Source organism: Erigeron canadensis, chromosome 5 (assembly GCF_010389155.1).
Source record: "Erigeron canadensis isolate Cc75 chromosome 5, C_canadensis_v1, whole genome shotgun sequence".
NCBI lineage: Eukaryota > Viridiplantae > Streptophyta > Magnoliopsida > Asterales > Asteraceae > Erigeron > Erigeron canadensis.
This window is the reverse complement of record NC_057765.1, coordinates 29,685,740-29,699,000: the sequence shown is the minus strand read 5'-3', so window position 1 is coordinate 29,699,000 and position 13,261 is coordinate 29,685,740. Positions and strand designations below refer to the sequence as shown.

Genomic DNA, 13,261 nt, shown 5'->3' with positions numbered 1-13,261 from the left:
GTACCACTAGTTTTGATTAACTTACCAAAATGTACAAGTTTTACTGCACGCAGTATAAGCCAGTATTACGTGTATGTGGTAGATTTATCATTTAGTGTGGTACAGATATCACTTTCCTTTTAAAAAGGGGCCTATAATATGTTGGGAAATGCTAAATACAGCCCTAAGGGCTGTATTTAACGTGCATAAAAACACTTATACCTTTCATATTAAAAGTTCACCCTCTGATTTTCATGATAAACGTACAAATAATTTATGCACTTCAAATACAGCCCTAAAAACGGTATTTAGCAAACCCCTAATATGTTAACGGCCTAAATTGACCATTGTTAGAAACATTAATGAAGTCTTACTTTCACTCATTACGTATAAATTAATTAGTATTGATTGATCCACCTAAATTTGCACGTTTGTCCTTGTCGAAATCATCTAAGTAGATAATTAAATTCATTATATTATTTGTCACTAAACATTAGTATATTTCATAAATTAACATATACTTCAAGCATTTATTAAAGTAACCATAAAAAGGAGATATTAGTAGGTGTATCATACAAATATTTTCCATTTAATAACACAAAATAGCTAATTACAATGATAACGACTTACAAAGAGAAAAGAAAAAAATGACTCATTATTTTTCTGTTTTTGATAAATAACACCAAATAAATACCTTTTAACCTTAAATAAAAAAACCAAAAATATATATAAAAAAAAAAGAGAGAGAGAGAATTCTTTCTTTCATGAGAAATATCGCGTGAGAGACCCATGATACCCGCTGTTACTTTATCACACCGACAAAAAATATTCAAAAAAAAAAAAAAAAGGAAAAAAAATTAAACCAAAGCCAACCATGAAAAACACATCACCAAAACAGCCATAATAGGAGCCACCACCATTCTTCCACCATCATTACTTGTTGAATCCGCGGCATCATCGTCGCTATAATCGTCGGAGGAATCCGGGCCAGGGGCCTCAGCATCATCCTCGGTCGTCTCGCCTTCTTTTTTACCCGTCTTCTTTTTCTTTTTTGCAGCCTTAGGTGCGGGAGCAGGCTCATCAGCCTCCTCAACCGCACCTTTAAAAATTTCTCTAGGTTGCAAAACTTTATCAATTGTATAAATAGCAATTGGCTCTTCATCCACAACTGTTCCACTTATTGTAGCTGTCACAACTTTAGTCTTCAATGTAACATCATTTCCATCATTTTGTATTGTAAAATCATACTTCTTTTTCGCTCCTTCGGTAGCCAATGTATTCATCAACCCATTGCTTGATCTAAGCATACCCATGGAATTATAAACAGGAATTCCATGGTACAATAACAATGACGTCTTTTCTGAAGCCGTCAGGTTTTTGTACTTGGGGGCAAATGCATCTACTGCATCGTCCCCAGGACAAAAAACTGTGACCCCACCATCAGCACTACTTAAAAATGTCCCAATTGCCCCTGAAGTTGTTAATAAATTATAAAACTTTTGACATCCGTCTCTTTGTAATAAAGATGTCAAGTTTAGATCTGGCGCTGCTGTTGGTGCCTCTGCTTCTGGTGATTGCAATACTGCACTTATCTGAATAACTGAAATGTTGTATGGCATTTCGAGTATCGATTTTACGTATGTTGTATCGGTTTGCCCCGGATTGTCTTCGGGTGTGAACCGGACTTTTCCTCCCTTCACATCAGTGATATGAACATAACCGGTTGTTCCTATAATATCATTCACATAAATATAGTTAGTTACATACTCCATACATATACATATACATATATACATGTATACATATATGACTTATATTTTGGCTTATTTTTTATTTTAAGTCAAGATACGCTTTATAAAATTGAAAACAAGTATAAAAAAGGGGATGATATAGCTATGTAAGAGGTTTTGCCTATCCCAATAAGGAGATGATAGTTGTACCACAAAACTTGATTTATCTATCACACATATGCATCACTGATTTGTACAGTCACTTATAAAACTTATAAATTGTGGTAGATTAATCAAAACTAGTGGTACGTTTATCATTTTTCCATTTCAATATCCTTGATTCAAATTCAGATATTTACGTTTAATTACTAACTTTGAAAAACTAACTATTAACAGCTCATATGTGTCGTTTAGAAAAAAAATCCAAGTCACACAAAATGTATATTTCTACATAATAAATAAAATAAAAGTTATGAAAAATTGTAAAAGTTTTAAATGTACTTGTAATAAATATATACCTGGGGCTTCACCGGTGGCTTGATACATGGTAGCAGTGGAAGTTGAGCCTTTAGTAACTTGATGAAGTTTTTTGGACCCAAAATAATCAGCAAAAACATGTAAAGACAAGACATTTTTCATCGTTTGAATCGAAAGGCCTTTCGCGATTAATTCGGACATAGCGGCATTGTCTACGGCGCACACGGTGATGGTCTGCCTTCGGTTTATTTCATTTGCAAGGTGAGTGATGGTAAGGTAATGGTTAAAGGTGGAAAACTCGGGGTGTTTCGCGAGGATTTTGGTGATATTGTGGCCGTTGACGGTGGCCGCGAGCGAAAGGAGGAAGAAAAAGGAGAGGGAGAGCACCGACACCGTCGGCATTGCCGGAGAGAATGGTGGTGGTGAGAGTGAAGATAAGTAAAGTGGGGTGTGAGTGGTTTGTATGTGTTTAAAGTTGATGTATATAGTTATATATATCATGTGGAATACAAGGATTGCTTGTCAACAATTTTTCTATTTAATAAAAAAGATAAAGTTTGTGGTATATTATTTTTATTCTGTTTGTTAAGACTTAAAATAATTATGGTATCAAATAATTGTTTAATGATGTTTTTCTGTCACCTTACCGACATTTTTCAGTAATTAAAGATGTTTGGTGGCTCATGGTAAAATAAAAAGTTGGTTTGATTAGTTTGATTTATATTCATCGATATGCAAAGTTCATTTCATTAGCATTTAGCTATCTAAATACATCTAATCACTAATGCCGATAAGAATGGGCATTCTTGTATCGTACGGTACTTTTTTAAGCCTAAAAAATGTTTGTTTATGTTAACTTTAATAAGTAATGAAATAAAAGGAACAATGATAATCAACCAAAGAAAGAATGCATAAAAATCATATCAAAAAAAATTTTTTTTTCAAAAAATTAAAAACCTCTCACTTTAATTAAATTAAAACCTTGTAAAATAGCAAAATGTACGTATAATATAGTATATACAAGATTGTGTCATTTATATATATTTTTTTCATAAAATATATTAAAATACACCAGAAACCTCCATTAATCTTTACTTTAATAAATTTAACCTAACAAATATTATAATAAAAAGGCTGTTACACAATTTCAAAGTTTAGTTTGGAGCCAAATTGGTTTAACTTTATCTAGCTTTCTGTTCCATGTTATAAATGGTACTACTTCTAAATTTAGCATAATTTTTGAAAAAGTAGTATGACATAAAAGTCGACAAACATATAATACTATACTCTTTAAAGTTTAACCATAGTTAACGTTATTAGTCATAGGAAAATCATTAAAGTATTGTGCAATAATATTAAAAACAATTAAATCAAACATATACATATACAATATACTGATATACATATACATATAATTATAATTATATAAACTGTAATGGAAGGGTGTAAGGTGTTGATCAGGAAGTGAATTACAGACTGTCCATGAAATTATTTGGGGTACCCATCTCCATCAATGTTGAATACATTGTTGTGTTAAAATATTGTATAAATGGTCACCCAAATATAGCGGAATATTATTATTTAAAATTTCTACACCTAATTTTATTTTATTTTTCAGTATAATATTTACACATATCATTAAGTTTAATCATCTCTCGGTTAAATACAAACAACCGTATCACTGTCATATTGTCCATATCCACACCCTCCCAATACTATGTATTTTCATCAAAGTCCTTGAAATGTTTGTCCGGAACAGTTTTACCCTAAGACAGTTTTGTTTTTGTTTCTTTAACTCATGTTAGTTGTTACTTGTTAATTAGTTATCTTTAAATTAATACTTAAACATCACTGACTCACTGTTCGGATTTAAACTTAAAACTTTTAAAATGACAAAGCCTCTCGCCTTCTATTTGGATTATCAGACAAAGAACTCATTGACAAAAACACAAATAAGAACACCAAGATGGTAGTCGATAGTTTTTCTCGTCAGTCGTTTTTAAAAATATATGTCCAAATCAAGTACTTTGATCACAAATTATCTTTTATTGATGATCTAAAAAGAACTATCTACCTTTATTATTGGTCAATGATAAAAAAGATGAAACATGTGATATGAGTTACAAACATTACAACCAATTGAGCAACTAACATTGCAATGTACCTTATCTAGAATATTATCACATAAAAATACTGATTAATTGGATATCCAGGCTTCAAAACATATTAACATAGTACACATAAAACTAATTTGGGGGTAACTTTAGGGCCGGAAGTGTAATAATAGCACTTTAGAAGAACATACTTTAGAACTTCATTACTTTAGGGGTAAAACTGAATATATTTTGCTAGTGGTTTGCTCTTACAATCGGAAAGCGTGGGGTCCAAATAAGTGTCGGTTGCAATATTAAACAATCTATTTTGTTTAACTGGGTTTGATCATTTGTCGGTTATACTAATTTTTTTTTTAACGGCAACCTGAGTGCTCATATACTCGACTACGACTTTAAGGAAAATTCATTATGAAAAATTCTTTTATCTTTAATCTTGAAAGTACTCGTATTATGTAACATTAAAATTTGAATCTGATCTTTGAGTCTCAAATTTCTTTAAACATCAATTTATTTATTGATAATTCATTCAGTTATATTAATCGTGACATGACACACATATACATTATAATAAAGATATTGATAAGCTTTTGGTCTAATGGTTTAAGAAGTAAGTAGAAGGCTTTACTCTTTAGGATGTTTTAATTTTGAATTCGCACACTAATATATAATTATTAGTATAAAAAACTAAACTAACATGTACCATTAGAAATATAAGTTTTAGGTAAAATAAAATAAGTATTAAGGTAAAACAAATAAAACAATATATTTTTCTTAACTGAAATCATTGTGCATCATGAAAATCATCGTACATTAATTGCTTTGTGAATCTTCGTGCATCAACTTTAGCATGATCTAAGGGTCAAGTTCTTGTCTTATTTGTTTTACTTTAATACTTGATTTACAATACCCAACCCTTAGAAATATATATATATATATATATATATATATATATATGTGAAAAATGATAAATCCTCCTAAGATTACCTAAAAATTCTCCTTAAATTATAAAAATGTAACATGTACACAACAACAACTGAACCCAATCCCGGCGCGGGGTATGGGGGGATGTAAGCTGTAGACAGTTTTACACGGGATGTAAGTTGTAGACAGTCTTACCTGTAAGACTGTTTACAGCTTACCTCCCCCATACCCCGCGCAGGGATTGGGTTAAATATGTAACATGTGTTATCCATTTAATATCTTTTCTAATCTTGTCCTATTTTTTTCCACATGTCATCATGCAATCGTTAGGAGGACTTTTAGGCTAATAGTTTAAGATGACCAATCATTTCCCTTTAAAATAAAATTATTTACTATATGATTGATTACACATGTTCATATGACTATATAATTATTTACAAATGTTCATATAACTATTTATATACATTTGATCATCACCAATCTAATTAAAACATTAATTTACAAAATATTTGCACATGTGACCACTGACCATGTGGCCATAAAGTTCATGTCTACAAAAGTTGTATAATGGATGATAAGGGTGGAGGGAGTACAAAATACTTACCCAATCTTACCCAATTATCTTCCAATCAAGACTCTTCAACTCACAACTACCTAATTTTACCCAAATCACTGGCATCACATACCCAATTTCATTTTCTTTTTCATTTAATTAAACTACATATAATTAAAACCATATAAACATAAAACATAATTTCATTAAACTTAAAACCACAATACATAATATAGAAAATGATTAATACGACTAAAAACACTTAAATAAAACAAGAGATTTGCTATCTAGTGCCCCTAGGGCACTAGTTATGGTGCATTTAATGAAGTCAAAATTTTCTTAAATTATCAAAAATTACATTAAATGTTCATTAATTCAATTTGATAATTACTATTTTTATATGAATCATAAATAACTAATTAAATATTTAAGGAAAATTTGACTTTATTAAATGCACCGTAACTAATGCTCCAGGGGCACTAGTTAGCAAATCCCATAAAACAAACACACTTAAATAAAACTAAAATACTTAAATAAAACTTAAACTAACACTCGGAATAATCTGAGTCAACAGTGTTGTCACCGTCATTGCGGTGAATGTAGTGATAGGGCTCAGAAGACCTGGCGACCGCGCCTGGATGAAGAGAAACGTACTCCTCCCTCGGGTCAGAGTAGTAAGGTACATCCTGACCACCACCTACATTGGATTGTGAGAATACCCCGTGGTCAAGCATCCGGGTCAATGTTGAAGAAACAGTGTTTGCTGAAAAATAAGTTGATTCAGGCATTCAGCCAGTCGATCTTCTGTCGAAGATATACAAGATGCTCATTCTCCGGGGTGTTAAGTGCATAACCCGGGGCAGTAAGTCGGCTGGTTACGGCTTCGTAAGCAGCTTTGTTCTCAGAAACACCCTGAATGACGTTATTCACATCTGAGAGGTGTTTGGAGTCGTAATTTAGGTGGGTTTGGATAGCCATTTTACAATCACGAAAGTCCATTGTAGTGATTTTGGTTGAAAAAAAGTTGTGGAGTAAATGGAAATTGGGTGAAAATGAAAGTTGTGGTGTAAAAAATGGAAGAATAATGGGGTTTTTATGGGTGAAAAGGTAGAAAAATGAATTAAAATTTTTTTTTAAAAAAAACTCTGATCTAGCCGTTTGGGGGGGGGGGGGGACCCACTATCCCCAACGTTCGAAATTTGAAGCCCAACATCGGTTTAGATACTCGATTCTATACTCGATTTCACCATAACCGAGCCTTACCTGACCACCCTCCATGGTGTATCCGATCGGGCACAGCGAACCCGAGCCTTACCCGACCGATACTCCCTTCACTCCAATCCATGTTCTATATAATTGTAAAGTTCAAAATTGCACCTAAATAACTCCAAAAAACAATCACTATGTAAAGAATAATCAAACATTAAGCTTGATTTAATAAATTACTAAAAGTTTTTACAACTTTTGGGATTCTTAAAAATAACTTATATATATATATAACAGGTTTGGATTGAATATCAACGAATGGTCTAGACTCTAGACTATATATGGATCCAACTTTCGATTCACTCGTGGGATCCGGGCGATCCATGGGAAGGGAGCACCATGGCATCTAATACCTTCTAAATGGAAAAAAACTCCTTAATAATCCGTCTAAAGATATACCAACATATTTGAGGAAAACTTTGCCTTCTTATACTCGAACCTGGATATTCTTAAATCCAAATCCTCATAAAAGGATCAGGACAGTGGTTAAAAAAAAAAAGAATACTCCGTTGAACATGAACTACATCTTCTATATATATGTTGAACAAACTATATAACTTTTTATATATTTAAAGTGGAATTTTTTGGAAAAATAAAGTGATAAAATTCTACATATATATATGTTGAACCAGATAAGTTGTTTTACCAACTTTCCCCGGTTGCCAATCTGGACCACAAGCAACGGTTGGCATAAAAACCAAAACCTCTCAACGTTCGATTTTCTAAATTCGTGGTTTTTAATTTTTCATGAATGTACAATATCTTTAAATTCTTTTTGTTTTTAATGCGTACGCCTTATGCTTCTTTCTGATCGTCTTTATTTACTTATTGTCGTTATTATATCATTATCTTAATAAAATCTACCTAATTCCTTTTTAATATAAGTTATATGATGATAAAGCAAACTATCATACCTTATTAAGATAGGAATAGCAAATTAGCGATAATATATAGATCTTCATACTACGAGAGTAAGTTCTGCGCGTTGCGGCGGTAAAATGATGAGTGTGATAGCTCATAGAGTGTGATCGGTCATATGAGATGATATGTCATAAAGTGTCATAGCCAAATTCCTTAGTCGTACGGGCTTCGTCCTCGGATTTAAAAAGTCGTCAAAAGTATATCGAATGACATCTCTAATGAAAGAGCATGAAGTTTTAAGAACACCCGTATAACTTTTTTAATTAATCGTTGTACGGTTTTTGAGATAAAAGATTTTGAATGAAATTAAAAGAATAAAATGATTTATGGAAAAAAGAAAAAAAAATGATTGGTTGAAATTTAAGCAGAGAGAAAAGATATTATATTTATTTTAGATAAATATAGAATAAATGAGAGTAACATTTTAAAAAAAATACTTAAAATCAATAATGAAAATTTAAGTTGAATGTTGAAAATTTAGAGATATTTTGCTTTATAATATTTCATACTATAAGCTATCAAGGGCCCTCCATCATAGAGTTTCTCTATTTTACATGGACTCATCAATTTTTTTTATCCATCCTTCACCCAACATAAATTTTTATCTTTAACCCTTATAAAAAATATTAGATTAAAAAATTAAACATATTTTTTTTTTATTCCTAAAAGCCCCTTTTAGCATATTTGTGGTTTCCAAAATGTCCCTTCATATACTAAAACACTAAAATTTCATATCCACCCTTATAACAAATTGTCACTATTAAATGACAGCCAAATAAAATCACAACTTTGCTGTCGTGAAATCACACTCTATAACCAATGTATTCATCAAAAAAGTGGTTATAAAATTCCATCACAACGCACGGATATTATGCTCGTTACAAAATATACGTCTTTCATCATCCTCCATCTCATTAATTATTTCTTATTTTTAAATCACACACACAGTAAAAGAGTAAGATACTATGCGGGAAGAATTACGGGACATATACATCGAAATCCCACCAATTTTTTGGTATATAGAGCAAATACAGAATAACACTTTAACTGAACTAAATTAACATATATACTATTCGTAATTAACTTATTATATTAGTTAGATTTTCCATTTATATAATTAAATAGTTATAACTAAATAATTATTATTAGTTAGATTTTTCATTTATGTGATTAACGTCTTTAAAAATCTATCTAAATAACATATATTAATTAAGAATTTAAGATATAAGTTGTAGAAATATATTGAGTATTTTGCATATTAAAAGTTAAGTATATGTATTTCAAGACAAGCTTTACAAAGGAATAGAAATTACTGAAATGGTACTTCACGTTTGCGCCATATTACTGGTTTCATACCTTTCCTTTCGAAATTACGCTGATCATACCCAACGTATGCAAATCTCCACTCGGACCATACTGGAGGCTAACGCTGTCAGCTGGCCGTTAAAACCTCCCCCACGTGACTTGCACGTGAGGGGGTAAAAATGTAATATCGCGTTTCCTAAACGTTTGCACGATATTGCTGGTTTCATACCTATATGTTTCTTAATTACTTAAATGGTACCTAATGTTTAGTTATTAATTTATTTATTTTTTTTAATTTGTTTTATTTTTCTTTTATAAAAATTCTCCAAAACTTGTTACAATTTAATGAAAATAGTCAGAATACACTTATAATCCACTCAAAAATAATACCAAATAGCTATTTCATAACAAAATATAAGTTTTAAAGTTCACGAATAACCAAAAATAGCAATAAAGTGTAATAAAACAATTTTAAAAAAATTTGCGAGGAAATTTTTTTTTTTTCAAAAAATTCTGGAAATATCGCAATGGTAATAGCAGAAATACAAGTCAGTATTTACTGCGACACGAAGCTTAAAGAAATGTTTTAAATAACCGTAAATACTGGCTGATATTTCTAGTATTCCTGGATATTTCTGGTATTACCATTGCGGTATTTCCGGAATTTTTTCAAAAAAAAAAAAAAATTTCCTCGCAAATTTTTTTAAAATTGTTTTATTACACTTTATTGCTATTTTTGGTTATTCGTGAACTTTAAAACTTATATTTTGTTATGGAATAGCTATTTGGAATTATTTTTGAATGGATTATAAGTGTATTATGACTATTTTCATTAAATTGTAACAAGTTTTGGAGAATTTTTATAAAAGAAAAATAAAACAAATTTAAAAAAAATAATAATAAAAAATTAATAACTAAACATTAGGTACCATTTAAGTAATTAAGAAACATATAGGTATGAAACCAGCAATATCGTGCAAACATTAGGTACCATTTCAATAATTAGGAAACGCGATATTACATATTTACCCCTCACGTGCAAGTCACGTGGAGGAGATTTTAACGGTTAGCTGACGACGTTAGCCTCCAGTATTGTCCGAGTGGAGTTTTGCATATGTTGGGTATGATCAGCGTAATTTCGAAAGGAAAGGTATGAAACCAGTAATATGGCGCAAACATGAGGTAACATTTCAGTAATTAACTCTATATTTTATGAAATATAAAAAAAAGGAATTCATTCCCAAATCTCAAATTACAACTTTAAACTACAAAAATTGTACTTTTGGTCCCTGAACTTGGCATGTTTTTCAATTTTATTCACTAAACTTCAAAAATTATAAATTATACACTAAACTTGCCATTTCTTTTCACTTTTGTTCATTGCGTCAACTTTGTTACCTTTCATCCGTTAACTTGACCAAATTTGTTAGTTTTTTTTTTCCAGTTTTCGTCTATTTCATTTATTCCATTATTTAAAGTGATAATCGATGAAAAATACATTCAAAACACATTCCATTTATATTATTTATTACAAATTTATATTACACAAACAAAAATATTTACAGTTAAATCATAACGCGTTATCGATTATTCAGAGAAAAAAAAAATCTATAACACGTTACTTCGTTAACCGTTACAATATCTTATTTTAATTATAGTTTAACAATAGTTAATAAAATGAATTAAGGAAAACTATATAAATTTATATAACACAAACAAATATACTTACGGTTAAAGTAAACATAAGAAGACTAAGAAATTCAAACAGGGGCAATAAAAAAAATCTAAATTTATTTCATCTAATCAAACTAACCGTAAATATTTTTGTTTGTGTTATATAAATTTATATAGTTTTCCTTAATCCATTTTATTACCTATTGCTAAACTATAATAAAAATAAGATATTGTAACGGTTATCCGGAGCAACGTGTTCTAAATTGTTTTTATCTGAATAATCGATAACGCCTTATGATTTAACCGTAAATATTTTTTGTTAGTGTTATATAAATTTGTAATAAATTATATAAATGGATTGAGTTTTGAGTGTACTTTTCATCAATTATCGCTTTTAATAATGGAATAAATGAAAAGGACGAAAATTGAAAAATAAATTAAAAAAATAAACTAACGAATCTGGGCAAGTTAACGGAGGAAAGGTAACAAAGTTGATGCGGTGACCAAAAGTGAAAAAAGTGAAAGTTCAGTGTATAATTTGCAGTTTTTGAAGTTTAGTAACTAAAATTGAAAAACGTGTCAAGTTCAGGGACCAAAAGTGTAATTTACCCTACTTTTATTCATTAATTTAAATATCCGTACTTAATATACTATAATACAAAATAATTTACAACACAAACTCCTCACTCATTATAATAAGTACACTAGATCCTTTAACATTGATTACTTTTACACGTACCACCATTGCCGCCCCCACCACCCGTAACCGCCACCGCCTATGATGATCGCCACTGTCATCGACACCACCACCCTGTGTTGTTATCAATAGCGTCGTTGTATTGTGCGGACATATGACTTATTTTATGAAATATATGTAAAGTTAGTACTTAGTAGATACGCAAATAATAAGTTGACAAGACAACCAAAATAATCAATATTTCATGTTTATTGAAATCTTTCAAATAAATATGCAATAGTATTCCTATATACTGGGAAATTCTTTTTAAGTAAAAAACCGAGAAATCTACAACTCAATTTGCTCATATAAACCAAATCACTAGCAATTGTAGCCACTGGGTAGGAAACCTTACCCGTCAACTAAAAAATGATTGAGAGTGGATTTGAGGTTCGATAGTGTTGAGAAGATATTAGCCACCGGTGACCGTACTTACATAAAAGTACCATTAGGTTCTCTTTTTTATATCGCAAGAAATACTTTCTAATTTGGCTGTCTATAGATCACTTGAAACCAAGTGTACAACGATTTGTCCACTTTGTGGCTAGCCAAGGAGATGGATTATATGGAGGAGTCCAACCCAGTAAATTAAATCGCATGAAATATTAGCCCAAGTCACAAAACTAAAAAAACAAAACAAAAAAACCATCCGCTTATAACATTTTTCACGAATTGTTCCTTCTAATAAAAAATAGCAATAGACATCCTCGTAGTGACAACTTTCGTCCTAAACTCATCTCTTTGACTAACAGTGTTAAACTTTGACGATCCTTAATACTCGTACATGCGAGTCATATAAGGGGGTGTTTGGTTCATAGAATTTCTAGGAATTTATAGAAAATTTGAATTTGAATTCCACTCTTTCCTATGTTTGGTTTAACAATGGGATGGAATTGGAATTCAAAAAATTCCATCAAATTCCTTGAATCATGGAATTTAGAACTCCTTCACAAACATGATGGAATCTTCAAACATTCCATGGAATTCAATTGTGTTTACCAAAATACCTTCTTACAACTAAAAAAAAAAGTCTTTCCTTTTGGTGCCCCGTTGATGTCGACTCCTGGATAATAATGACCATAACCATCCACCACATTGATTTTCTGATTTTGTCGGTTGTCGACTACTACAACCATCAACATCCACCACCGTCGATGTTTTGCTGCAGGCTCCTGGATTTAACAACCATAGATCTTAAAAAAAGGTGGCCAACGGAAAAGATGAACAATGAATGAAGATGAATAAGGGAGAAAGATGAATAAAAGTGAAAGATGAATATGGGTGATATATTAATTGTGTGATAAATGGATAAAGTTATCGGCGATCGAAATGGAGTGTTGGGGGTTCATGAGAAAAGAAAGAGTTGTGGTGCACTGGTGGCCGGTGGGTATGTGATGATTTTTGAGTACATATTATTATTATTATTATTATTATTATGGATAAGAACATGTTATATGATTAAAAAATAATATATAAAAATGTAACAAAGGTTAAAAATTGTTATTATTTATCTTTTTTTTAAGATATTATAAAAATTTAACAAAGGGTAATTTTGTCATTTGTTATAATTTCAATTCAGATTCTT

General features: G+C 30.8%; 1 protein-coding gene across 1 annotated transcript; it reads right to left on the bottom strand.

Annotated features, from left to right (window-relative positions):
- Positions 1–547: 547 nt before the first annotated feature.
- LOC122600163 (fasciclin-like arabinogalactan protein 2) lies at positions 548–2,663 on the bottom strand. Its single transcript, XM_043772832.1, has 2 exons — positions 2,228–2,663; positions 548–1,708 (listed from the first exon to the last, which is right to left on the bottom strand). Exons 1-2 carry the CDS (start codon positions 2,586–2,588, stop codon positions 837–839), a joined length of 1,233 nt encoding a protein of 410 aa, XP_043628767.1. The 5' UTR covers positions 2,589–2,663; the 3' UTR covers positions 548–836.
- Between the last annotated feature and the right edge of the window lie 10,598 nt (positions 2,664–13,261).